The 27,544-nt window shown below is 38.8% G+C and overlaps 1 protein-coding gene across 1 annotated transcript in view; it reads right to left on the reverse strand.

The window, feature by feature from the left end:
• Positions 1–27,544, reverse strand: part of LOC114030004 (cytochrome c oxidase assembly protein COX16 homolog, mitochondrial-like) — a 125,131-nt gene that overhangs the window by 30,113 nt on the left and 67,474 nt on the right. Inside the window, exon 3 of the mRNA XM_027844662.1 lies at positions 11,982–12,044. Coding sequence (XP_027700463.1) covers positions 11,982–12,044 — 63 coding nt within the window. The remainder of the gene's footprint in view (positions 1–11,981; positions 12,045–27,544) is intronic.

A 27,544-nucleotide genomic window follows, 5' to 3' on the forward strand; every position in this document is an offset into this window, starting at 1 on the left:
CTCTCTCTCTCTCTCTCTCTCTCTCTCTCTCTCTCTCTCTCTCTCTCCCTTTTTTTTGGTGAGACAATCCGGGTTACAGGTGACCTGCCTAGGGTCACACAGCTAGTAAGTGTCATGTTTCTGAGGCCACATTTGAACTCAGGTCCTGTTGACTCCAGGGCCAGTGCTCTATCCACTGCGCCACCTAGCTGCCCCGATTAACACTCATCTCTTGAGCATTAACAATATACTAACAGAAATTATTTGGAATATTCAATATGTAGTAAAAGGTTTAAAAACAAACAGATAATAGTAATACAAGCAAAAGTGGGAAAATTAACAGTAGCGTTGGATGAGGTGGAGGCTTGGCAGAAAAGCTTCCCAAAGTGTATCAAGCTTTTTGGATTATATTTGGTGTTGGAGAATGTAGTAACACTTGAAAATTCGAGGCCAGGAGTCAGCAGGGAGTCAGCCCGAGGCAGGAGAGGGAAAAGGTGGGAGTGGATTCTTCAGGGAATCATTTACATGCCTATGGAATTCCGGCTCCCTAGCAGCTTTATGTAGGATCCTTCACTTCCTACTGGGTCCTCCCATTACCCCACCTTCTTTGATGACTTAAGTCTGACTCTATTCTGAAAACCAGCTCCTGTTCTTGGCACAAAGTATAAAGGGATCCCCTGGCTCAGAAAGTCTTTGGCTTGGCAATAAGTTTCTTGATTCTCTGCTTTAATTCTGCTACCCTGTGTCCTAGTCTTTCCCCCCAAACCAGACCCTATTCTAAACTTCCTTACTGCTACCAAGGGCATCACTATCCTTCCAGGTAAGAATTCTAACTTCATTGTTAAAATAACTCCTCACTCTCCCTGACCCCACCTATCTAATCAGCTGCCAGATGTTTCTTTTTCTACATCTCTCCCATCTACCTCCTCTCTGCTCACATAGCCACCACCATAGTTCAGGCCCTCATCCTCTTTCTCTGGACTATTACAATAACATCCTAGTTCTTCTCCTGCCTCAAGTCCCTCCCCCGCCCCCCATTCAATCCATCCTCCATTCACCTGCCACAATGATTTTAAAGTCTGGCCATATTACTGTCATATACGATAAACTTCAGTGGCACTCTATTGACTCTAAAATCAAACAATATTTCATCTTTCTCCCTTTTAAGATGCCTATAGTTGTATAAGTTTTATAATATATATTGTATATAATTTATAAATAAGTAAATATATATATATAATATATATATATATATCAGGGGCACTAAAAAGCCTTTTATATAATCAAAAAATTGAGGGATGATAATTCTAGAAGATGAGGGAAAAGCAGTGAGTAGTGGTAGTGACCTTACCCAGAAAGGGAAAATAAACTACTCAATGGCTCCGCATGGTGAGATCATGATATTTTGCTAGGGAAAAAATACTATGCTTTTAAAAGACACCTCCTTTGATCCTAAGTCATGAGATACACCAGCAGAAGGCTTCTTCAAAGTGATGTTCTGAATATGGTTTTAATATTTGATCATCAACCTAATTTGACTTCTTTATAACTATAAACATGACTATGGGAAACTTATATTACAAGGACAGGATCATAGACTTAGAGTTGGAAGGCCATGTTTATCCAGCTCTCTCATTTTATAAATATGGAAACCTGGGCCCCCAAAAAGTCAAGTGATTTGTCCAAGGTTATACAGATTGTAACCAGCAAACCTAGGATCTGAACTCAGATCCTTGAACTCTACAGTTAACATTCTGCACTGTGCAATACTTTCAGCAAGGCAGACAAGCCTGGGCCTTGACTACCTTTTTTTTGTTTCCTTTCTGGAGTAGGTGACCCAGTAGCAACTTTGAGGTAGGTGCGTCCAGATTTGTGTCCTAGAGGTAGAGAGAGCCTGAGTTCACTGAATGAAGTTAAGGATAATTTGTTCTTTGAAGAAATGGCCAGCAAGAAGTGGAGACCAATTCTCTGGCCTGACAAGCTAAGAGATACGAATTCTGATCAAGTCAGAAAAGAGCCAAGGTAAAATGTGAAATACCTAAGCAGCAAACCTGTAAACTGCTCTATACTCATTAGAATGTAAGCCCGTTGTAAGTAAGGATCATTTTTTTTAATACTTGAATTCCCATCACCAACCGATGAGATTATAACAGTAGTTATTAAGTTCCTGAAGCCTGTTTTAATTTGTTCTGTCAATTTATGCCCTAGGCTTGTATGTTTAGCAAGAATAAAATATCTGATTTATATTGCACACTGAGTACTTTTTCTACTTCTTTTAGGGAAAAACTAGAAGTGACGCTAAACCTAAGCTTTAAATAATTTTAACTGCGATGGCCAGGGTTTAAAGGGGCAGAGAACGGGAGGAAAGGAAGTTCACCCTCCCACTTCCTCACTAGAGGCCAGGCTCCCCCAGGACTGCATGCCTTGGTCCAGAGCATAGGGCCATTTGAGAGCGAGTAGATGTAATGACCAAAGCCTGTTGGGCATAGCAATGTTTTCTTATTGTTACATATCCTCAGTAATTTTTCTCTTGAAATTGTGGTTCTGTCTTTTCTTTGGAAATTTAGATAACATTTTAATTCTTCCTGCTTTTTAACAGCAGAATTCTTAACATTACTGCTGTATATATATATATACACACACATATATACATATATACACCTGTACTACAAAAAAATGGAATTTTTATTTTTATGCTTTTATGTTAATTCATTATGTTAATTCCTTTACAAGCTCTATGTTTAAAGTTGAAAATAGAGTTAAACATTTTTATTTCTGGAAAAACTGCAGATTATTCAATTTTTTCTAATTTTAAATTTGCGGCTTATTGTATTTCTTTTTTCCATAATTTTGTTCCCTTTTGATACATATTTGTATTTCCTGTTTTATTATTCTACTTTCTTCTCTCTCAATGAGGTTATCAGTTGAATTATTTGCTTGTTTGTTTTGAACACTATTTCTATTTTTGGATTTCATCGATTTAGAAGTTTTGTTTCCATTCCCATTCTATGTACTGGCTTTCACTCTGTTTGATAAACTGTACCCCTATATTGGATTTGCATTATGAATGGCTATTATTTGATCCTGTCAACGTGAACATTTTTAGTAATTGCCTGTTGGAATGCTGCTGTTGTTATTGCTTACAATTTGCATATGTGCTTCATTATATTTATCATGTCAATTGTCTTAGAGCATTTCCTTGATTCTGTATTGTATAAGATTCACCAATTAGTTCAGTTTCCTTTGATAATTGTTTGAATATAGGCATTATGGATCAATACTGTGAAAATGTGAGTCTGGCAGTTGGAGAACTGCTCATGATTCTTAACACCTTATGAATATTAACATCCATCAGGGATTACTGATATTTAGGGGTAGATGTTGTCTTCACTGAAATATTATAAAAGCTTTGAAGGATGGAGGACAAGATTTGGAGGACTGTAGGCCTTGGTCCAGGGCCTGCTTGCTGTAACAAGATACACCTCCTCCTGATTCCAGGCATTTTCCCTAACTGTCCCTCCTAACTGGAAAACTCTCCCTCTTCATCTCCACCTCTTGGTTTCCCTGGATTCCTTCAAATCTCAGCTAAAGTTCCATCTTCAAAAAGTCTTTCCCGGTCCTTCTTAATCTCAGTCCCTTCCCTCTGAAATAATCTCCAATTTATCCTGCATATATCTTATTTGTACAGAGCTGTTTGCATGCTGCCTTCCCCCATTTGGCTGTGAGTTCCTTAAGAGCAAGAACATTTATTTATTTGTTTGTTGCCTTTCTTTATATCCCCGGTGCTTACCACGATGCGGGGCACTTGACTTGAAGAATGAGACAAGGATAGGAAATCCACTGAAGACACATGCAACCATACAAAAGAGCTGCACTTTTTTTGTACATACGGGTACTTTTTCTCTTTCTTTGATCTTTTTGGGGTCAGACCCAGTGGTGGTATGGCTGAGTCAAAAGGTATGCATAGTTTTATAGTCCTTTGGGTATAGTTCGAAATTATTCTCTAAAACGGCTGGACCAATTCACAACTCTACCAACAGTGCATTAGTGTCCCAATTTTCCTACATCCCCTCCAACATTTATCATTTTCCTTTTCTGTCATATTAGTCAAATCATCAGCAATTCTTAATGGGGCTTTTCCACTTGGTTTCATGGAGGAGGCAGAGAAGGCAGAGGAGGAAGAGGAAAAGGAATAAGAGGAGGAAGAGGAGGAGGAGGAAGAGGAGGCGGAAAACAAGGAAGGGGAGAGAGAAAGAAAAGAGACGGAGAGAGAGAAGATGAACACAACTGAGTAATCTAGACCTTACACAGAACTTGCCAGGTTTTGAAGACTTGTTGGAGTCAATACATGAAATGGAAAGAAATCTCAAAGATGTTAGGAAGTCTTCCCATTTGCAAATATCTCAGAAACATGTGTCAATGTCTGAGCTCAAGAAGTGAGTCATAGAAGCCACACTAGAGATACAGATCCTAAGTCAGAAACCCACAAGAGACCTTTTGAAGGAGAGTGCCATGGGCAAATCCATTTCCCTTGGAAAGGTACCAGAACATGGAAATGGAGACCATGACAGAATGATACATGAATGCTGCCATCTGGAGAAAATCAGACAGATGGAACTACCTTCTGTTACAACTGAGGAAAAGATACAGGACACACACACCTGTGAGAATGCAGCACGGATGATGCAAAAGCTGAGGATTACAGGACCAGCAGAAAGAAAACAGAGATAAGGTTAGGGATGAACTTATTAGCAATTCTCTTCTCTTCTCCCCCACCTCCTCCCCCCACCCCCAGCCTTCCTAAGGTCTCTTTTGCTTTTTTTTTTTATTTTTAAAAAATAATGTTATTTTCCCCCAATTACATGTATAGACATTTTTTAACATTAATTTTTTTTTTAAGTTCCGAATTTTCTCCCTCCTTCCTTCATCTCCCCCTTCCCTGAGATGGTAAGCAATTTGATCTAGATTATACATGTTCAATCATGTAAAACATATTATCATATTAGTCAAGTTGTAAAAGAAAACACAGACCCAAAGGAAATCAAAACATAAAAAAATAAAGTGAAAAATGGTATGCTTAGATCTCTGTTCAGACTACATCAGTTCTTTCTCTGATGTGGACAATATTTTTCATCATGAGTCCTTTGGAACTGTCAGATCATCGTATTGCTGAGAAGAGCTAAGTCATTCACAATTGATTACCATACAATATTGCTGTTACTGAGTACAATGTCCTCCTGGTTTTGATCACTCCACTTTGCCTCAGTTTATGTAAGTCTTTCCAGGTTTTTCTGAAAGCATCTTGCTTGTCATTTCGTATAGCAAATAGTATTTCATCACAATCATATACCACAACTTGTTCAACCATTCCGCAATTGATGGGCATCTCCTCAATTTCCAATTCCAATACAAGAGTTGCTATAAATATTTTTGGTCCTTGTTTTTTTTTTTTAATCTATTTATTGGAAATTGAGGAGATCCCACCAGACCTAGTAATGGTATTGTGGGATCAATTTTATATCAGTTTTATATCAATTTTATAATGTAATGGTATTGCTGGATCAATTTTATATCAGTTTTATAGCCCTTTGGGCATACTTCCAAATTGCTCTCTAGAATGGTTGGATGAGTTCACAACTCTACCAACAGTGCATTAGTGTCTCAATTTTCCTTCCAAAATTTGTCATTTTTCTTTTCTGTCATATTAGCCAATTCCTCAGCAATTTTTAATGTGTCTTTTCTCCCCAGTCTCATGGAACTCTGAGGCTCAGTTTCCTCATCTGTTAAATGAAGGGACTGTATTCAATGATGTCTAAGGTCTTTTCAAGTTCTAAATCTATGATACCCTGACCCTATAACCTTGTACAGAGGTTACAGTAAAGCATTAAGCATGTGGGCTGCACTGCTGTCCCAGACAGTAGAGCACAAGTAATCCTCATTTTCCAGTCATTTTATGAGACACACTTGAAGCAAATACCATTACAGTTTCAAGAAGGATTTGGCCTTAGAAGAACAAAAATTAATCATACTTGGGATACACTGAGATAACCTTGAAATTTCCCAAAGAAACAGCCAATATTAACAAGACAATAGATAATCTGGTTCTGCTGTGTCCAGACACAACGCAAGCATCCATCAGACGAACGTCAGCTCTCACTGCAACCAATTCACGTCTGTTCAAGATATTAGCAGAATCCTATAAACAAGAAGCTGGGCCCTAATATCTGCACATCTAAACTATCCATGTAGCCTATGCAGAGGCATAGAGAGCACAGGGTCAGGGGGTGGTAATGAACATCCCAAGAGAACTAGCTCTGCAGCTTCCAAAGTAGAGATTCAGAGAAATTTTCCTCTGGGGAATTTCTCTAATAACAGAAGAATGGAAGGAGTGGTTGAGGCAAAAGAAGTTTTAGCCAAAGGTAAATGTGTTCTCACTGCATGAGTGGGATGTCCCAGCTATAAGCTTACAAGCTACAGGAAGCTTTCTTCAACCTCTCTTAATTCTAGGGCCTTTCTTCTGTTTGTTATTTCCTATTTATCCCATATAAAGCTTGCTTTGTATAGACAGTTATTCCTTCCAAATTGCAGATGTTAGGAGTGTGACACCCCTGTGATCTGGAAAATCCATACAAAATTTTTTGGCCGTCCCTTTGTACCAGAGAAGAAGTCTGAATTATTATGGTATTAAGAGATAAAATATGTTGACATTCTACAACACTATACATATATTTTATGCATTTCTGAGTTTCTAAACTTTTTCTGTGTCGTCCACAAAACTTCCCAAAAATTCCCATTTAATTTCTTATACCGACACACAATATATCAAAAATATGATGGGGAAAGTCCTGATGTGGAAGGGATAACTGTATTTGTTTGCATGTTGTCTCTCCCATTAGACTGTGAGCTCCTTGAGGGTAGGGACTGTCTTTTGACTCTTTTTGTATCCTCAGTAAATAGCAGTGTCTGGAACATAGTAGGTACTTAATAAATGCTTATTGAGTGATTAGCCCAGATAGATTTTACCAGGTTAAGCATACATCCCAAGTGTCTTAGGAAAATCCACCACTTTCCCAAATTGGAGACATGAGCTACCTACAAGTGTTGGTATAACCTTGATAAATCACTGTCTTTGGGAAGACCCTGGAAGAAAAAAGGAAGATACTAGTGTTGGATTAGCTAGAGGAAAAAGCATATATACCACATATACGACTAAAGAGTTAAAAATAGCAGAAGGGCAAGAAATGCAAAGTTATTTTAAAACCCATAAAGCCTCTCAGAGACTGCAGGACAGACTGATGTGAACAAGCTTTCAAAGATTCGGTCCACTGCCTCACACATACACCACTGGTGGCTTATGTAGATCCAAGCAAGACTTTTGCCCTATAAACCCATGCCAGCTTGAAGGGCTTAGAAGCAGTTCTCTACCAAGAAAGTGATGGTCACCAGAAACCAGCTGAATTGAAAAGCAGAGGTTTTAATGACAAGGAGACTTGTTAGCCCAAACACAAGCTGGAACACTTGGTTTTGAAGCAGGTTGTCAATTACAATACTTACATTCTGATCAGTGCCAAGTTAGATTTGGTTTGCCAGAGATAGGTAGCAACACTAGCCAAATCCGAACTCAGTATGACTGCCAGGGAACACTAATAAGAATGAAGATGCCCTGTCCAGGAGGACACAGAACAACGAAACTGTGGTGATACAGAAAGGAGTGAAAGCTCTATGTAATATTCAAAGAGATGGATTACAAGCAAACAGCAATGCAGATGACAGAGTGGGACTTCCACCAGAGACCAGGCCAAAAGGATACGTGAACTTTATTTCATTCAAAGGACTGTAACATCTAGTTGGAAGGGATCTTAGAGCCCATTTAGTCTAAAGCCCTCATTTTACAGATGAGGAAACTGAGGCCCAGGGAGTTAAGTGATTTACCCAAGGTCATACAGTTAGAAAGTAGGATCGGTGAGATTTCAACCCAGCTTCTCTGACTCCAAAGCCAGTCTGAACTGCTTACGGATGACTGGGGAAGAGAACAGTCCGATTAACATCTATGGGAAGATACAAGCCAAGCAACAAGGTGGCAATGCCACAGGACTCTTCTGAAGGTACCTTACTGCTGAGACAATGGCAGAAATTAGGAATGGTGCAGCAGAGTGCCAGACCGGATGTTCCCGATTCCCCCAAATAGTACCAGGAAGTAGCTGGTACTACGCAGTGCATAGCACTCTAAGGCCATAAAAGCTTCACATGATGAAAAGGGAAAAAGAAAGGGGATAAGTACTTACATAACACCTACTAAGTGCCAGTACATGCTAAGCACTTTACAAATCTTATCTCATTTTATCCTCACAACAATCCTGAGAGGTAGGATTTTACTGTCTCCATTTTACAACTGAGGAAACTGAGGCAGACAGAAATTAAGTGACTTGCCCAGGATCACACAGCTTGTAGGTACATGAGGCCAAATTTGAACTCGGGTCTTCCTGACTCCAGGCCCAGGGCTCTATCCACGATGCCACTTAGCTTCCTCCTATGGACCAAGAAAGGATCTTAGAGCTAGTAAGAAATAGGTTTTACTGGCCCAATATGGCTACAAGTGTCACCAAGAAGTGTAAGACTTGTGCTTCTTGTATACAAAGAAAAGTACTAGCAACTAGTGCTACATATTTCTCAAACATAAACACTAGTAAACCTTTAGAAATTGTCTATGTTGACTTCCTATCTCTGGAAGGAGACAGGAAGAGCATAAACCATATATTGGTGGTAACCATGCACTTCACAAGGTTTGCAAAGGCACTTTTGGTTGTGTCCAACTCTCTGTGACACTATGGACCATAGCATGCCAACGCTGTCAATGGGAATTTCTTGGCAAAGATACTGGAGTGGTTTGCCATTTCCTTCTCCAATAGACCAAGGCAAACAGAGGTTATGTGATTTGTCTAAGGTCACACAGCTAGTAAGTGTCTGAGGTCGGATTTGAACTCAGGTCTTCCTGACTCCAGGCCAAGCCCTTTATCCACTGAGCCACCTAGCAGCTTCTTGTAAAGGCATACTCAACCAAAAACAGAAAACTTTCAAAGGTGGTAAAGAAGTATTTCTCAGTGTGTAGACTTCCTGCCAGGATACATTCAAACTAAGGCCAAGACAATTAAAGTATACTACTTGAGGATATATTAACTTTGCCTGGTATCAGTCTAGAACACCATACCACCCTTAAGAGGACTTCCAACTTGAACAGTTTGAATGAATATTGCTGAACATGCCAGAGGCACTGAGAGTAGAATAAAAATTTCAGTTGAGCCAACATGATGCTTTCCTAGAACATGTGTACAACTCGACCAGGAATAATGCCCCTGACATTACATTCTACCTGCTGATGGTTAGGCATGTGCCAAGCCTTCCTACTGACTTGTTCTTTGAAGTCTGAGTAATGGAGAGACTGAAGACATTCACAACCAAGCACATCTCTCAACCAAGAGAAAAGCTAAACAAAGCTTACCACCTAGCTCAGTGTCAGCCAGGACAATGCCGACAGAAGTAAATAGTAGTATGATGCCTGAGCTCTTTGTTAAGACCTTCAATTAGGTGGGAGTTTTACTGAGCAATCATGGTGTCCATGGGACACACAAATTATCTGACTGATGGAAAGCTACTCCATACCTAGTTGTGGAGAGCATGGACAACTTGCAAAATCACCCCAGAGGCTGAAATGGGCCCTTCAAAGATAATCTATGACACCTATCTATTGACTGTACAGGTGAATGAGCTAGATTCTTTGATAAGCATGTAAAGATATAAAGATATAAAGATATAAAGATAAAACATATAAAGACACTTACCTTGGCACTCTAAACAAAACAGACCCTGCTACTTATGCCAATACTTCCTAACCCAGACAGCAACTAAGAAACAGACATTTCAAGAGAAGATTGGAACAATCCTCTGCCATGCTGACCCCCTTCTCCCATTGTTGAGTTCTTCCTAGGACCTCCATTTTGAGGATAGGCCTAACCTACTTCATTCCCCTTCCAGCAATGCTTCCAACTCTCTGGACTTTGCAATAACCTTCTCCTCTTCCCCCAACGCCCACCTCTTCAGTTCCCTTTTATGTACTGCCTTACCCCAATTAGAATGTAAGGTCCTTGAGGGCAGGGGGACTGTCTTTTTTCTTTTCTTTTCTTTTTCTTTTTTTTTCTGCTTTTATTTGCACCCCATCAATTAGCACATAGTGAACACTTAATAAATGCTTGTTGCCTTGCTGGTCTCAAACAATACTTTATACTATGTTTTATCTTCTATATGTATTGTTAATGTTTATTTATTGTGAATAGCACCTGGGACACCCAAGTTAATCATATTTGTTCTATTATATGCTACTGTTCATGTTGATGCTGTACTCTATAATTAAAAATGTCAGGTATACTGCAGCTGATTTGCAAGGAACTGCAAAAGTTCAAACCCCAGGGATGAATGTAGTGGGCTTTTGACATGGAGTCTGACTGCATGGTTTCATGGGAAATGTAGCTTGAAGGAGATGGAGTTGATTTCTTCTTACTCTAGAAGAAACTCAGAGACTCTCACAAGAGAGATGCTCAAAGACAAGTGTAGGAATTTGGAGGTTTGTGGCAGTGACAAGGGAAAGAGTGGCTAGTGGCAGAAGTGGCTACAGCAACAGCACCTATAATATCACGGAGCTATGAGAAGATCAGCAGGGTAGCCGTGGCCTTTGTCTACTAGCACAGGTGGAACAGCGAGAATCAGAGTGTGGGGAGTATCTGATCCTTGGCGAGCTTTCTCCTGGCTGAGAATCTAGGTGGCCATTTTGCTCCTAGAGAACAGATATATAATCCAGAGTTTCTTTTTCTTTAAAGTAGTTTTATTTGTTGATAAAGTAGTACTTTTAAAAGGAGCTCCCTGTGGATAAAAATCTGAGACATTTTAATTTCATTTGATTCATACATGTTCTTAACTGTGAATGAGTACTTAAGGAACAAAGAACAGCCTTTAGTTTTGGTATGCAGAGATTCAGAAAGGACCAAGGATTCAGATCTGGTCCTAAAGTGCCAGGCTTTCTCCTGGTTGGGAGCCAAAACAAGAAAGAATCAAAAGATTCTGATTTATTGATTTTGAATAAATTTCCCAAAAGAAAGAACCAAACTGGATCTGGGGTTTTCCTTTGGCCCCCCTCCAGGTAGACCAAGTTAGAATACTTTTTTTGTTGTCTGGGATAAAGGCTGGGTCACCTGGGCTCATTCAGCCTTTCCTCCCAACCCAAACACACAAGCAGAGAAAAATCTCTGCAAGAGTGGAGTCAAAGGAGGTAACTAGGGAACAAGAACTATCCTATGGGAAGGGAAAACATGTGGCTGTTCCTGGCTGGTAATACCCACATTCCAAAGGTGGGGGGTAAGGGGAAAGGAAATTTTTTTTCCCTTTCACCCTCAAATTCAAAACCACACAGCTATAATGTCACATAAGTATTCTACGGATTTCAGGCTGCGTTTTTTTCCATTCTTACTCAAAGAGATGGTATCTCTACTTGCCTGAAGCAACACAGGCCAAAACTATCGGAGAACCAAAAAGGGAAGGGAAGGCATATGACAAAATTTGCTATCAACTTGTTTTGGCAGCAATTGTTTTCTTGTCTTTTTCCTTTGCACAGACAGGAGAAATCTGGTTGGGATTTAGAACAGAACGAAATGTACCAACGCAAAATCCACTATCTTCATTAACTGACAATCAATACATTTAGGTATTAGTAAAGTATATCTGTATCTTCAGTAATCACACATCAAAAGAGCTCTGCATTTAAAGAGGCATTGCATGATCAAAAAACTGTACCCAGGGAAAAAAAAAGAAGAGGTTTTGCTGGAAGGAAAACAGGCCGATGGGAGTGGACATAGTCTAAGTTTAGCCATGGGCAGCAGATACTCCCTGATGCTGGCTAGAAAGGACAGTCAAAAACAGGCCACTGGCCCTGTTGAATAAACATCATACTCTACCTCATATTCAGATTCCAATGACACCTTATTCCTTTTAAGTTTTTCTTCAAATTCTGGATCAAGCTGTAGACAAACAGAGAAGAGAACCACATGAGTTATTTAAGCCTGAAAGAACTGATTTTATTTTGTAAAAGTTGGGAGGGGATGGTTGTTCTAGGGGTGAGAGTGGGAAGAGCTTGAGGTGGGATGCTGTGTGCTATATAATTTTGTCCCTTTCCAGCCTGATCTATTATTACCCTCCAGGTAAACAAATAATGTACCCAGAAGGCTTTTTTTTTTAGTATGAAAGTATAAAGCATACTTTTATAAGAAAATCATCTCTATCATAGCACTGTGATGTGGTGGGAGAAGCTTATTTGTGCACAGTGCTTCTACATGTGGAGAAAAAAGAAAATCCATTTTAAAGAAAAATTTATTTTTTAAAATATAATAAACTTGATAATCACCAACACACTGATCATTTCCATATACACCAAAGAAAAGAAAAAGAGAATTTTACATGAATCTAAATCTTTATTACATAGAGCTTGTTTTTCTCTAAGTAAATAATAAATATGTAAATTTCTCTAAGTAAATAATAAATAAACAACTGTTTTATTTGTATCTTTCTGAACTTCTTTCTGCTCTCTTCTGTATATTTGAAAAATATTTCATTGATGGAATTTGCTTCCTGCTGGCTTTTTGTGTCCACGGTATCATTATCACCTACTCCAAAGAATTAAAGCTCTCCCTTGTAACAAATACGCATAAGCAACCAAATCAATCCACACGCAGGCTGGGTCTGAGAATGCATCTCTCATTCTTTATCTCTAGTCGATTACTTCTATGTCATAGGAAGTAGGTTTCATCATTGGACTTTTGAAGTTTTGGCTAATCATTGCTTTGATCAGTATTCTTAGATCTTTTGAAGTGGTTTTCCATCATAATATTGGAGTTACTGTAAAACTGTTATCCTGACTCTGCTCTTCATTTTGCATCAGTTATTACAAGTTGGCTCAGGTTTTTCTGAATTTCTTACAGTACAACATTATTCCATTACATTCATCTATCATAATTTATTCAGCCATTCCACAAGTGAAAGGTACCCATTTAGTTTCTAGTATTTTGGTACTACAAAAAAGTGCTGATATAAATATTTTTGCACCTATGGGTCCTTTCTCTATCTTTGATTCTTTGAGGCCTGTCTAATACTGGTATAATTAAGTCAAAAGGTATGCACAATTTATTTAGTGATTTTTGAAGTATGGTTACAAGATGTTTTCCAATATGGTTGGACCAATTAATTTACAACTGCACCAACAGTCCAATAGGGTACCTATCCTCCAACATTCTTTTATTTTTTGTCATCTTGGACAAACTGATGGATGTGAAGGAGTACCTCAAAGCTGTTTAAATTGTACTTCTCTTATTAGTAGTAATCCATAGCATTTTTATATGCTACATGGTAATTTGCATGTTTTTCTCTCAAGAATTATCACTTATTTATTTATTGGGGAATTCTTATGCATTTGAATCAATTCCCCATATATCTTGAAAATCAGACTTTTATGAAGGAAGTTTGCTATTCCCAATGAACTGTATGCCTCAATTTTAAATGTACTGATTTGTGTAAAAACCTCTCAACTTTATGCAATCAAAACTGCTTCATTATGTGGTCTTCTTTATCCCTTGTTTGGTCAAGGTACCTCTTTCCCTATCTAAAATTTTGAAAGGTATCACTTTCTCTGCTCTTCTAATTTGTTTATGATATCCACTTGGAACTTACTATGGTATATGGTTTGAAATGGTGGTCTAAACTTAATTTCCATCAGACTACTTTCAAGTGTTACAGAAAGTTTTGTTAAATGATGAGTCCTAACTCTAGGATTCACTGTCCTTGGTTTCATGGAACACTGTACTACTATGTGCATTTGCTTGGACATCTTGAAATGGATGTCCTATAGAAATCACAAACTCAATAGATCCAAAATAGGGCTCATCTTAGCTTAGCACTGTGCCTGGAACAGAGTGGACACTATATAAACGCTTGTTCCCTTCCCTTTTTCTTCCCTTTTTTCTCTTTCCCCTCAAACTGTCCCCACTTTCAAACTTCCTTGTCATTGTCAAGAGTACCACCAACTTCCCAGTCACTCAGGCTTACTACCTCAGAATGCAACCCTCAGGTAAAACTTGCTCCACATATTCACTCTGTCACCCAAGTCTTACTATTTCTACCTTCACAACATCTCTTTTATCTATCCTCTTCCCTCTAACTCAGAAAGCTGCCACCCTGGCACAGGCCCCCATCACCTCATGCCTGGACTATTGGAATAACCTTCTGTTTGTATAAACTCTTCTCACATATCTGAATTACGAGAAAGAATATACTCCTCAGTCTCCTCCCTCATCTTTTCCCTTATGCACACCTTTTTCTTCCTCCCTGAAAACCATCAAAATAGAACCACTACCATCCCCTTTTTCCTGCAGGCTCCTTCTGTGACCCTTGAAGACAAAGAGTTTTGAAAGGACACTTGTTTCTTCTTACCCATTATAATGTGTGAAAGGAACAATATTCTAAGGCCCTGTCCCATAAAAACTGCCCTCTGATTTCATCAGCCCAGCGGACTAAGAGGCAGATCATTTATGTAGCTTCCCGAAGGACTGGGATAGCACACATGTCAGGAGCTCCTTCCTCAGGCTTCTACCTGGCATACCCAGTATTGTAAACACAAAGGCAGGAAAGATATGCTAATCAAATCAATGCCATTTCCCTGCTGAATATCCTTTTCCTCCTATGTCTAAGTAAATCTTTTAATAATGCTTAGAGGCTCTACTAGTATCTCATTTCATTCCAATTCTCAAACAGAAGCACCAGACTGCCCTAAATCAGGCCAGGCCTACATCAATTGGTAAATTAGCAAAATAAGATTGGAATAGCCTCACCAAAGTTAAAGAGGTTAGGATCTTAAACTTGAGTTCTAAATTGGAATTTAGGGATTATCTCAGGATTGGACTGAAAGAACTGCTTGGGACTTTTTATATGACATTTGGGAGGGCACTGGGAACTGCACCAAGTAGACTTTGTTAGGACTCTTTGGTGCAAAACATTGAAGGAACCACTTGAAAAGACAATTCTTGATTCTCTCCAGGAATCCAAAGACCTGCCTAGAACTAGTAATATGAAGAATGTATCTAAATTCGTTTGGAATTATGCAAATAAAATTACTAAACTGTCCATACCCTTAATTCAGGGATTCCCACTGAGGGGCATATAACCCAAGGAGTTCATTAACAAAAAGAAAAGCTCCATATATATGTCAAAATATTTATAGCATTACTTTTTTTGTATAACAAATAAATGGAAACAAAGCAGATTTCCACTGATTGCAGGGATGGGCTAAACAAACTGATATATGAATGTAATGGAATATTACTATGCTGTAAGAAGTGACAAGTATGATGACTAGAAAAGCATGGGAAGATGTGCATAAACTGATGCAGAATAAAGCAGAGCCAAAAAAAAATATATACACAATGTCCACAACAACATAAGTGAAAAAAACATCCATCATAAAACAATCAAAATTGAACACTGAAAAAAATGCAAAGAATAAGCAAAGCCCCCAAAAAGAGATATGAGAAGATACTTGCCCCTCCTACTCCATAACAGAGATGGGAATTCCAAGAAGTTGGAACACTGCATATATTGTCAACTTTTTTCAATGCATTGATCAATTCTATTGATTTTTTCACTTTTTTATTTCTTTAAAGGAATTCTCTTTTATATAGGATAGTACTCTGGGAGATGAAAGAGGGATGGATATTGTGAGAAATATTTAGGCAATGTAAAAACAAAAGAGAGCAATAAAAATTTACTTAGAACATTAGCGTTCTGTAAAAAATTTTGAACATCATGAATGGAGAGAAGCACAGAAAAAACAACGCACTGAAGCAAAGTGATGTAAGTAGAGCCAGGAAAGTAATAAAAATAGTAGCTACAACAATGTAGATGGAAAGAACAAACTGTAAATGAAACGAAACTGAATATAAAGACCAAGTTTGGCACCAAAGAAGAGACGTAAGAAGATGTCTCCTCCATCTCCTTTGTCCAAAGGGGTAGAGGTGGGAGGGAAGTGAGAGGGGGAAGGGAAAGAAGGTTCCATACATGAGGAATATTGCATATTGGCTTTTTTTCAGAGTGTTAATTGATTTTCAGCATTTTTTCTTTAAAAAAAGTAATTTGTTATAAGTGTGGTTCTCTAGAATAGAGGGTAGAGGGGCTGATTGCCAAGGGAAATGGAGGCAATATAATAACAAAAGAGCAATAAAAATTTATTTTGTGGAGGGAGGTGCTACATCAGCTTAAAAAATTTAATAGCTTTCTCTCCTTCTTCCTCTGTAACTCTCTTCTTTCTCACTTCCAGTGAGAGGTGGGTAAGGGGGAACCCTGTAGAATGTGCCTCAGGACAAGGCCCAGCAGCAAAATCAGCACCCATAGCAGCCTCAGCCACAGGGGCCAAAATTCAGATTCCATCACTGGCTATCCCTCACAGCAGGGCTTGGCTCAGCCAAATGGGGAAGAGCTCAGACTTTAGCAGTGGCACTCAGACTGCATACAAGGCAGTAGGGACAGTGCCCACAGCAGTACTCATGTCCCAACAATGACATGTCCCGACCTATGATAGCGTTTTAACAGGCACTGGGAGCAGGGCTGGTTGTCCAATCGTTACAGCACCTGCAACAGTACTTGAGCCTTGGCTAAGGGGAGCAGTAGCAGTGTCTTGGAACATGGGGATAGGGCTCAGCCCGGGCACAACTAAGGGGGTGTGTGGAATCAAGGATTGTTCAGGGGGAGCGGGAGAGGTATGTGTGCACAAATCACCTGATCCCTGCACAAGTCATGGCTAAGCCCCCAAACTGAAGGGGCCTATCAGGCTGGCCTGAATTCCCAAACCTGAAGCAGCAGACTGGCCTGAAATAAGCCTAGGATACAAAAGAATAAGTACACAGACTGTAACCCTTCCAAGTGATAAACCATATTTGGTTTTCTCAGTTTCTCTTTAAGTACTGCGTTTACAATGCAAAGTATGGCTCATGTTTGATCTATTCATCTTTGACTCAGAAGTTCTGGATTTTAACTTTTACAATCCTGGGTGTCATTTAATTTGGGGTTATTGATCTCTTATTTTGCTGATAATTTTTTATGTTGTTTCACTTATTCCAACCATTTTGGAGTCTTTGTGGCCAAGCCAAGCCCAGAAGCTCTGTACTTGTAGAATTTCTTTCTTCTTCTAGGTTTGCCTCTTAGGATTCTTTCGACCCAAAGTATTTCTTCATTGTATTCAGAATTTTCATCAGCTTACTCATATCTTTAGCCTTAGCTCCTATTTTGAAAACTATATGTCAGAGCCAGGCTCTATGACTCTCATACACTTGGATACAATGGTCAGGATCTATTTGGTTCTGTCCCAGATTTTTATTTCCAGGACTCTTACCAATGAGTTCCACCTCACCTGGTGTATCTGAGCTCAGAGAACTAGAAGGCTTCAGGCCTGCAGAGCATTCCTGATGAGGGTGGTACAGGCCTCCAATCTACAAGGAACAACCCCTAGCAGAGTGATACTGGCTTCAGGCCCCACTGGAGCATCTCTGGTCTCACTGCTGCAGGATTCAAGCCTCCTGGAACTTCTTTGATCAGAGAGTCACAGAGGTCACCCTGGAGTATCTCTGTTCAGGACACAGTTGAGTTTCAAGCCTGTTTTACTTGAGCTCATGTTGGATTCCTTGGTGGTATCACCCTCCCTCTGCTCACATGCTTCTCACTGTCTTTTTGTGTAGTCCTAAGCAGGATACAGGAGCACACTACTGAGATAATGAAATGTCTACGTGGTCACTGGCCATACCTCCCTACTTGAGTCTTATTACCAAAAAAAAAAAAGTTAAGGGCCCTTTGTCCATGTTTAATTTATTACACAAACTACTTGCAGAGTTTTAAAGAATAAATTATTGGATTTACAGAGTTTTTTAAAAATGCAAATTATTTCAAAATACCCTTGCAGACTTTGCTTTGTTACTCTGTCACTAAAAAGCTGAGCTCCACAGAAACACCTGGTATTTAAAATCTTTGAATTTCTAGGCACCTAGATGGTATAATGGATAGAGAAGACTTGAGGTCAAATCCTGCCTCACAGACTTACTATCTGTACAACCCAGGGAAAGACACTTAACCTCTGTCAGTTTCTGCTTCCTCAATCATAAAATAATGAAAGTAATAGCATCTACTTCACAGAGTTGTCATAAGGATCAAACAAAGGTAAAGTGTTCTGCCAACTTTCAAGTTCTATATAAATGTCAGCTCTTATTAGCTATTCTTTCTTAATTATTGATAGATCCTTTTAGATCTTCGATGGCATATATGTGGAAGAGATGGCCTCCTCTATGAACTTCCACATCACAAGCTATTTTCCCATGGAATAAATATTTTTCAGGCTCTTTTCCTATTCAAAAGTGTCAAACACTGACAGCAGGGAGATCTACCCTCTTGAGATCCAAGATGGGTCTCTAAGTTGTTTTCAAAGAAAACTATATTCATCCTGCTCAGCTCTGCTCAGGTAGTCGAAATATCTGCTCTCAATTACAGAGCCATTTGACAAATCCCACTTTCATTTAAATGGTAACTCTCATACTGAATTGGCATTCTTTCTCCCTCTGAAACTATTAACACAGTATACAGCCTTCACAATGCAAACAAGTAATCTTATACTATATACTAGCTTTAATAATGATGACAATAGTTTATGGTTGTATAGGACTTTTATGTTTTACAAAGCACTTAAATATACATTAAGGAACACAAATAGAAAATCTGATTTGGTTCTCCATCTTTCCAGTCTCCAACTTGTACTCATTTTGCTATAGTTCAAAGCACAAAAGGAATAAAAAACATCTCATTTCCCAGAAGCCAAGGAAACCTTAATGTAGCATCAAAATGCAAGAACTAACACAAATAAATCTAGGTGTAAATATTTGGGAAATTACCTTTAAAAATGATTCCCCCTTTCTTTCTTACTCTTCTCTCCTCTCATTCATAAGATGATAGATTTAGAGGAGATGTCCTTATTGAGGTCCAGAGTGACTTGCTCCAAGTAGGTAGTAAATGTCAGAGCTAGAAACTGAACCTAGGTCCTACTGATTCCAAATCCATTACTCGTACTGGTGAGAGCAAGAATATTGTTTGCCCTTCATAGACAACAATAACAAAGATCAGAAGTTGGACTGTTCCTTAATTCTAACACAATTTTTTTCTTTAAAAGACTGAATTTCCAGGTGGGAGAGCCTAGTAGGAGTCTACGAATTATAGAATTGAAGTATTTTGGAGTCACGGTCAAAGAAAACGAGTTGAAATGTCCCAGGGCATATTTTACTATTTCCTTGTATCCTCAGTACTTCAAAGGAAAGGGAAAATGGAACCAACAAGACACAATTATGAGCTTTCTAGTGGTAGATGCCCACAGAACTGGAATGCATACAACTCTATTTGTGAACTGCTTGTTAGCCATGATCAAAAGCCTATATGAAATGTGGTTATTTTACCATGTAAAAACAGAATCTTTATTGCATGGTGCTGATCCCTGAATGCCTTCAAGCCTTATAGGGCTTATTTTTCTAACCCCAAGTTTTGGTACTGAGCAATTTATGAGGCAGGTTTGTACTAGACTGTACTGTACTTGGCATATCCTCACTCAGACCATCAGATATGGTTCAATGGTTGGAAGTTTATTACCGTGGTCAATATATATTTCTTTTAAAATCAGTTGGCTTTTTGAAGCAGTTTATGAGACTGGCAGAACTTATAAACAGTGCTGGCCTGAATGTAAAAAAAAAAAAGTACATCTGTTCTCAGGCATTTATCTGTTCTGCTGCACTACAGTCACATGTTCAATTCCGAGTAAATGGTGAAGGATTAAGGGTAAAACCTGAGTGAATTGCTCCATGATTAAGTGTTTGCTTCAGTCTTTCCCCTTCATGTCATCCATCCTACAGTTGTTGGTGCAGAGGTGGCTATATGGAGTGAAGAGATTGAGGACACAGATACTCGCTCTTCTGTCTTGATTCAATCACTACTATTTGTGTACTCTGTTCTCTGCCATGTAGCCCTTCCCTCCCTCCCACCTCCATTATCCTACTGATTACCATAGGCTCCTATTAAATACTACTACATCCTAATGTTACATCCCACTACAGTAAATCTATTGACTAGACAGAATTTCCAAAAAGGAATTGTCCAATACCCTTCCAAACTCCCACCAGATTGTATGAGAACCAAGATGTCATTCAAAATTGTCACTTAGGTGGTAGTCACAGTCTATAATTCTAAATCTTAGACTTCAGACATTAGACTTAAAGCCCCCTCATGGTTTCTCTGAGTAAGATTACTTTAGTACTTTTTTTTTTTGGTGGGGAAGCGGTGCATTGTGATGCCCTAAAAACATAAAGGATAAACTTTACATGTTTATTATTGCACCATCCACCTTAAGTCCATGAAAGTATCATTAAAAGCATGGAAAGGTTCTGATAAGAGTTTACTTTCCCAAAAGACAAGAGAATAAAGGAAACTTATAGCTAGAGAGAGTATTACTGATACCTCTATATTGTGACATAAGCATCTTGAAGATAGAAGAGGAGCAAGACCACTAAAGAACAGCGATAGAGCACAGGCCCTAAAGTCAGGAGACCTGAGTTCAAATCCGACCTCAGACCAAACACTTGACACTTACTAACTGTGTGACCCTGGGCAAGTCACTTAACTCCAATTGCCGAAAAAAAAAAAAGAAAAGAAAAAAAAAAGAAAAAAGAAAGAATAGCTGTTAACCGGTGCTATAAAGAAAAAATACTTGTCAAGAACAAGACAACACAAAGACTGGAGTACTAAAGATTAGAAAACGTTAATTTCGACTAATGAAACTCACTTTATCATTCAAGGCTAAATCAAAACCATTGTCAGAAGTAGCCCAGTTGAACCTGTAAAAGCTAGACATCTTCATGAGACTATAAAACATTCACTCAAAAAATGTTTGGGAGACTTTTTTTTAATTTCCAGCGGCCTTTGATGTCTTGTTCCCATTGAGGAAATGATGAACTGGTAATAAACATAATAAACATGATACACCGAAAACCATAATGGTTCTAGAATTGCAATGGAGGTGGAATGCAATACGGTCTTGTTCCATGTCACACATCATGAAAGGTTAAAAAATTCATCTAAGAGACGGAGACAAACTTGCATCAATGACATCACAATTCATCGGATTTAAACCCCACTGAAAACCCATGGGCTACTATAACTAAGGCTAGACTTCGAATAATAGACTATTCATTGAAGGTATGCTTAGTAGCCAATGCTACAAAAGTGTGGTTTCATGAAGAAGAATTAAAGAATGTATGTCAAAATTTATGAACTCAAAGTTAAATCACGTCAGGAAAAAGTGATTATAACAAAGGAGAGCATACAGAATGTTGAAAATTTTTCAAAGATGTAAAAAGTTAAAAGGTTTCTTTTAAAAGGCCAATAAATTTACTAATTTTACTTCAATCCCAGTTTATGTGCATACCACTGCAGCCCTCATCACTTCTTGCCTAGACTATTATAACAGACTCTTAAACAGTCTTCCTTTTTCTGGCCTCTCCCTTTTCAACTCCCTTCCCAATTAATCACTCACAGAACAGACAGCCTCTCCTCTTCTAAAAAACCTTCAGCAGCAAAAACCTTCAGTGGCTCCCAGTTGCTTATAGAATGAAATACAAACTTCCCAGCCTTGCACAGAAGGCCCTCTATAATTTAGCTCCCATTTTCCTTGCTGACCTAATTTCATATAGCTCCCTTTCATGGATTCTTTGTTCAGAACAAACCTGACCCTCAGGGTAACAGACATTAAGAGACCTAACATAACAGTTATCAGACTCTAAGCAGTATTCAAATCCAGAACTCTTCCCACTTAGTCTAGTTGGAAGATATGAAAATTAGAGAGAGAAGAGGTAATTCAAAGGGCAAGCTCATGGTAGACAGAATCATCTGACATCAGTGAAAGTACAAAGAAATATATGATGGGTGAATATGAAAAGTGGGTACATGACAAGTGAGACGAAAACACCATTACCAACTTAGGAGAAATTAAAGAAGGCTTTATGGTAAAGGTAGAATTATTTGAGCTGGTGCCATCTTAGGGTGGGGGGAGGGGTGAGATGGGTGAAAATTTGGAACTCAAAATCTCTTGGAAGTAAATGTTGAACACTAAAAATAAATAAATTTATTAAAAAAATAAAAAATAAAAAAGAATTATTTGAGCTGGGCTTTAAAGAGGGGGCAAGATTTCAAGAGGTAATGGTTGGAGGTACACTCCTTAATGTGAGTTAAGGCAGAGAAGCAAAAATAGAAGGGTGTGTACAGACAACAAGTAGTCCAGTTTGACTGGAGTATAGAGTATATGGAAGGAAATATTGTTGGAAAAGTAAAAGAAAGGACCAAATTATGGAGGGTCTTGAATGCTAGGCTAAGGAGTCTGAATTTACTGAAGCACCACTGGGAAATATGCTAGACAGGCAACAGAGTTTAGTGATAACTCTCACTTCTTTATCAGCGATCAATACTTTTGGCTAGATAAATTCCCCTGTACTTAGTGCTTCTAAATTCCTGACAGCTATTAATCTTCAGGATTCAGAAAAAAGAAATCATCAGAATTCCTGAAATATAAGTTAGTCCGTATTTTTCATCACATTTTATTTTCATGTTTTTAAATAATAAGAAGTAGCAGTAATAAACAGTAAATCATTTTCTGTGATAGGGTTATACTAAATGTGTTCCAAAAAATGACATAATAAATGCATGTTTTATTATTATTATTACCCAATTTATTGTTATAATGACTTAAAACATATCTGGCAACAAGCTGACTGATTTCCTTTTTCTTTCTTAAAATACTTCCAACATTCTTCATATATCTGATTATCAATATCTAAAAAAAGTGTTTGATAAATAAGAAATATTAAATTTAATAGTACTTACAAAGAACTGCAGCCTATAGCAAATATTCAAACACTGGAAGATGCCAGGAAACATGATTGGGTAGCATGTGAATAATCTAACATTCACATCTCCTATCAAGATGGACAGCATCTACACAGAATCACAAGTTGAAATTGCCAATTTAAGTACTTAATTTGCTTCCAAAATTTGCTATTTCTTGGAATACCACTATGCTTATAAATTTATTCATATTTATTTTATTTGCAAGAATGGCTCACCACTAGCTGTAGATAGAGCCATAAACACACATAACATAGTAACAGCTATAAGACTGACTGATCAGAACGTGACCACTTCCCTCCTACATGTTGCTGGCCTAGTTCCCAGAAATATCAAACTTAACCTTCTACTCTACATGCCAGAGTTTCTTGCTCTTCCTTATAACTCGACATCGATTGATTCCTTCAAAGTGGTAACATCTCTATGTTGACTATTAACCTTTAATTCTTGCCAAAGAATAACAATACTGTTTTTTGATTTCTTGACTGATTTTTCTTGGGATCTAGAAAAACACCTAAGTTTCCTGAGAAATGCTGAAACATTATTTTAGTTGTATGGTTATTGTCAGTCCACAGTATTCTAATTCTTCAGCGAGGCAGTATAGTGGACAGAGAGAATGCTGGGCCTGGAGTCAGGAAGATGAGTTTTCAAATCTGGTCTCAGACACACACTAGCTGTGTGACCCTGGGAAAAGTCAAAGAAACTAAGTTGCCTTAGTTGCCTCAGCTGTAAAATGGACTTGTTGTAAGGATCAAATGAGATAATAATTACAAAGTGCTTGGCACAGTGCCTGGAAGATAGTAGGTGCTAAGTAAACGCTTATTTCCCTTCCCTTCCTACCTCCCAAGGTTGCTGTTTGGATAAAATGGGATAATATTTGTGTAGCATTTTGCAAACCTTGTAACACTTACATAAAGGCTAGCTATTATTATTATTGTTACAATTACCTGTGTATAAATTTTGTATTCCTAGATGACCTCCTTGAAAACTTGAGGTAACGTTATTAGCCTATTAGATTGAAAGCACTTTCTAGTAACCTGGAAGGATGTTCTAATATTACCTTCCAAATTCCTTGTAACATACAAAGGCATAATGACATTGATTAGACCTACTACAGTGTAACTCTGCTTAACTCCCTTAATTAAAAGGAAATATTGGCACACTTAATGCACTGTTGGTGGAGTTGTAAACTGATCCAACCATTCTGGAGAGCAACTTGAAACTATGCCCAAAGGGCTATAAAACTGTGCATACCCTTTGACCCAGCAATACCACTTCTAGGTCTGTATCCCCAAGAGATCATAAAAAAGGGAAAATGACATATTTGTACGAAAATATTTACAGCAGCTCTTTTTGTAGGGACTAAGAACTAGAAATTAAAGGAATGCCCATCAATTGGGGAATAACTAAATAAGCTATGGAATAAAGCTGTGGATTTTAACGGAATACTATTGTGCTATAAGAAATGACAAGAAGAATGATTTCAGAAAAACCTGGAAAGACTTACATGAACTGCTGCATAATAAAGTAAACAGAACCAGGAGAATCGTGTACACAGTAACAGCAATATCGTACAGTGAAGAACTCAGCAACACAATGATCCAAGACAATTCCAAAGGACTAACAATGAAGCATATTATCCACCTCCCGAGAAAGAACTGACATTGATTGAATAGACTGAAGCATGCTAGTTTCCATTTTCTTTCGTTTTTACTTTTATTCTAGTCTTCTTATACAAAATGACTAATATGAAAATGTTTTACATAATTGCACAATAACTTATTGTCTGCTTATGTCTCAGGGAGGGGAGAAGGATAGAGAATTTGGAACTCAACACTTTAAATAAAAATGTTAAAAGATTTTTAAGAAGAAAAAAAGATAAATACTTATGATTATTTGGTTTTGTTCATGTTCAATGCTAAGTTCATAATAATTTTGCAAATAAACGATTGCTGTCTGAGAGTGATAACATGAATGACTCACTATAGAACAAGAGCAAGGTGGGGTAAAAAAGGAAATAGTAATAGGAAACAGACAATGGGATAGTGGGGATAATGGGAAGAGCAAGGGATTGGGAATGAAGAGACTCAAGCCCTAGTTCTACTTTATCTATGAACTCATCGTGTGACTTGACAAATCCCTTCACTTTCCTGGAGATCAGTCTCTTCATTTGTTAATGGGGATGGATCAGATGGTCTTTGAGGTCCCTGCCAACTCTACAGCTCAGAAACACAGCTGAATATACACCTTCATGGTATGAAACCTTAAAAGTTTAGTCAACTTCCAAGGATAGCCAAATCTCTAGATATCAATTTTACTCTGGATATCAAATGGCCGTCTCAAATGAGCCCACCCCTTTAACTATTCCCTCTCTCTCTAATTTACAATCTTCCTTATCCACTAGATCCCTTCCTTTTGCTTACACTCATGCCTAGATCTCACGCACACACACACTCTCTCTCTCCCTCCCTCTCTCTCTCTCTCTCCTCTCTCTCCCCCTCCCCCCCCCCCCCTCCCTCCCCCCCCTCCCTCCCCCCCCCCCTCCCCACCTCTTTCCTTCCCTCCCTCCCTCTCTCTCTCTCTGTATCTCTCTCTCCCCACCTCTTTCTCCCTCCCTTTCGTCCTCCCTTTCTCTCCCTCCCTCCCTCCCTCTCACCCCCTTCCCATCTCTCCCCAACACATCTGATCCATCATCTTCAACTAGCATTCTATATCTTAACTCTCTCAGGAGGCGACCCAAACCTCAGGAAAAGCTGTCTATACTTGTTGCCTCCATTTTCTCTTCCTCATATTCACTTCTTAACCCATTGCAATTTGATTTCCTATCCACCTCTAAGGTGGCTTGTGTAACATTGTGATCTATCAATTGCCCCCAGTCCTCACCCTTCTTGATTTTGTTGTGGCATTTGATACCCACTAGATGCAGCATCTCTGCTGGGTGAGTGGGTGGGTCACTGCTGGGCTCCTAGGACCTGCTTCCCTATGTACTCAATTCTCAACTGCCAGGAGTATTTCTCTTTTGAGTCCCTAGACAACTCTTCTTTGCAGCCTCTCTGTTTCTATCTGTCTAAGTAGGGAACATGCATGTCTGCTCCACTACAAAATGTCATGGCTGATATTGTGGCAGAGGAGGAATGAATGAAAGGCACCCTTCCTGCTGGTATAGGTGCAGAGATAAACTCCACAAAGCTGCCTGAAACCTGGACTGACAAACTGATGGACTTCAGGCTTTTAAGGGGCCATAGGAGTCACAGACAATTATTCCTGGTCAATGGTGTTGTCCCTTCTAATTCAATACAAGAGAAACTTGTCCATACTTCATAAAGGAATAACTGGGTGTGGCCACATCTCTCCACTTAAATACCTCATTTTCTGCCCCTCACTTTCTTTGACTACATCAACTAGGCTACAGGAGAAAAGATGGGTGGAATTAATCGGTCAGAGACCACCTATGCCCCCCCAGACAAATATTGAGTATATGCTTATTAGTCAGTAGGGTGTAGTGGATAGAGAGCTGTCCTCTGAGCCAGGAAGTCATGGGTTCAAGTACTGCCTCTGACCCATATACACCTTGCGAGGCACTGGACCTCTGGTAACAACTTGCTAAGCCTCTAAGTCGCAAACATTGGAAGAGGGAGTTTCCTCATTATATCAGTGAAATATCAGGTCTACTCCCTTTACAGTGGCTGGAGTTGTAGGTAAATAGAAAGATAAGACAGAGTTCCTAAAGGAGATACAGACCATGTACACAGAGAATGGTAATATAAGTTAGAATACAGTAAGTACTATAGGTGAGATACAAAGTACTATAAAAATAAGAGAATTTCTGGTGTGAGGCAGGGTAGGAATGAGGAAAATTTTCATGGAGTTGACTGGGAGGATTTCCATAGGTAGAAATGGATTGAAAGACATTCCAGGAAAAGGAAACAGCATGAGCAAAGGCACAATGCTAGAAAATACAGAGCACGTTCAGGAAACTAAAAGTAATCCTATTTGGCTAGAGTGAATGGTACGTGAAAAGAACTAGTCAGAGATAGCAATGGTTGAGGCCAGAGCATGGAAGGCCTTACAGAACTTTGTTCTAACAGTAATGGGGAGCCCTTGAGTTATGAACTCTGAGGACACTGCTTGAGGAAGATTAATTTGGCAACATTGAGTGTGCAAGACAGGCAGAGGCAGGGAGAGACCAGGAGACCAGAAGACCACTCAGGAAGTTATTGCAAAATTCAAGTGACAGAGAATGAGGGCCTGAGACGGCAATAGGAATAGATTTTTATAATGGTACAGAGGTGGAAATAGTAAGACTCAGCAATTGACTGGATCTAGAAACTGAGCAAGGTAGTATGTTAGAATGAAACATGCACTGGGCTACTAATTTGCTAACCAGGTTTCCAGTCCCCACTCTGACATTAACCTGCTAAGTGACCTTGAACAAGGTCTCTCTGGGAGTCTCCCCATCTGTAAAATTAGAGGACTGGATTAGATAAGGTCTAATTCTGCT

Source organism: Vombatus ursinus, unplaced genomic scaffold, assembly GCF_900497805.2.
Source record: "Vombatus ursinus unplaced genomic scaffold, bare-nosed wombat genome assembly UNPS02014945.1, whole genome shotgun sequence".
Taxonomy (NCBI): domain Eukaryota; kingdom Metazoa; phylum Chordata; class Mammalia; order Diprotodontia; family Vombatidae; genus Vombatus; species Vombatus ursinus.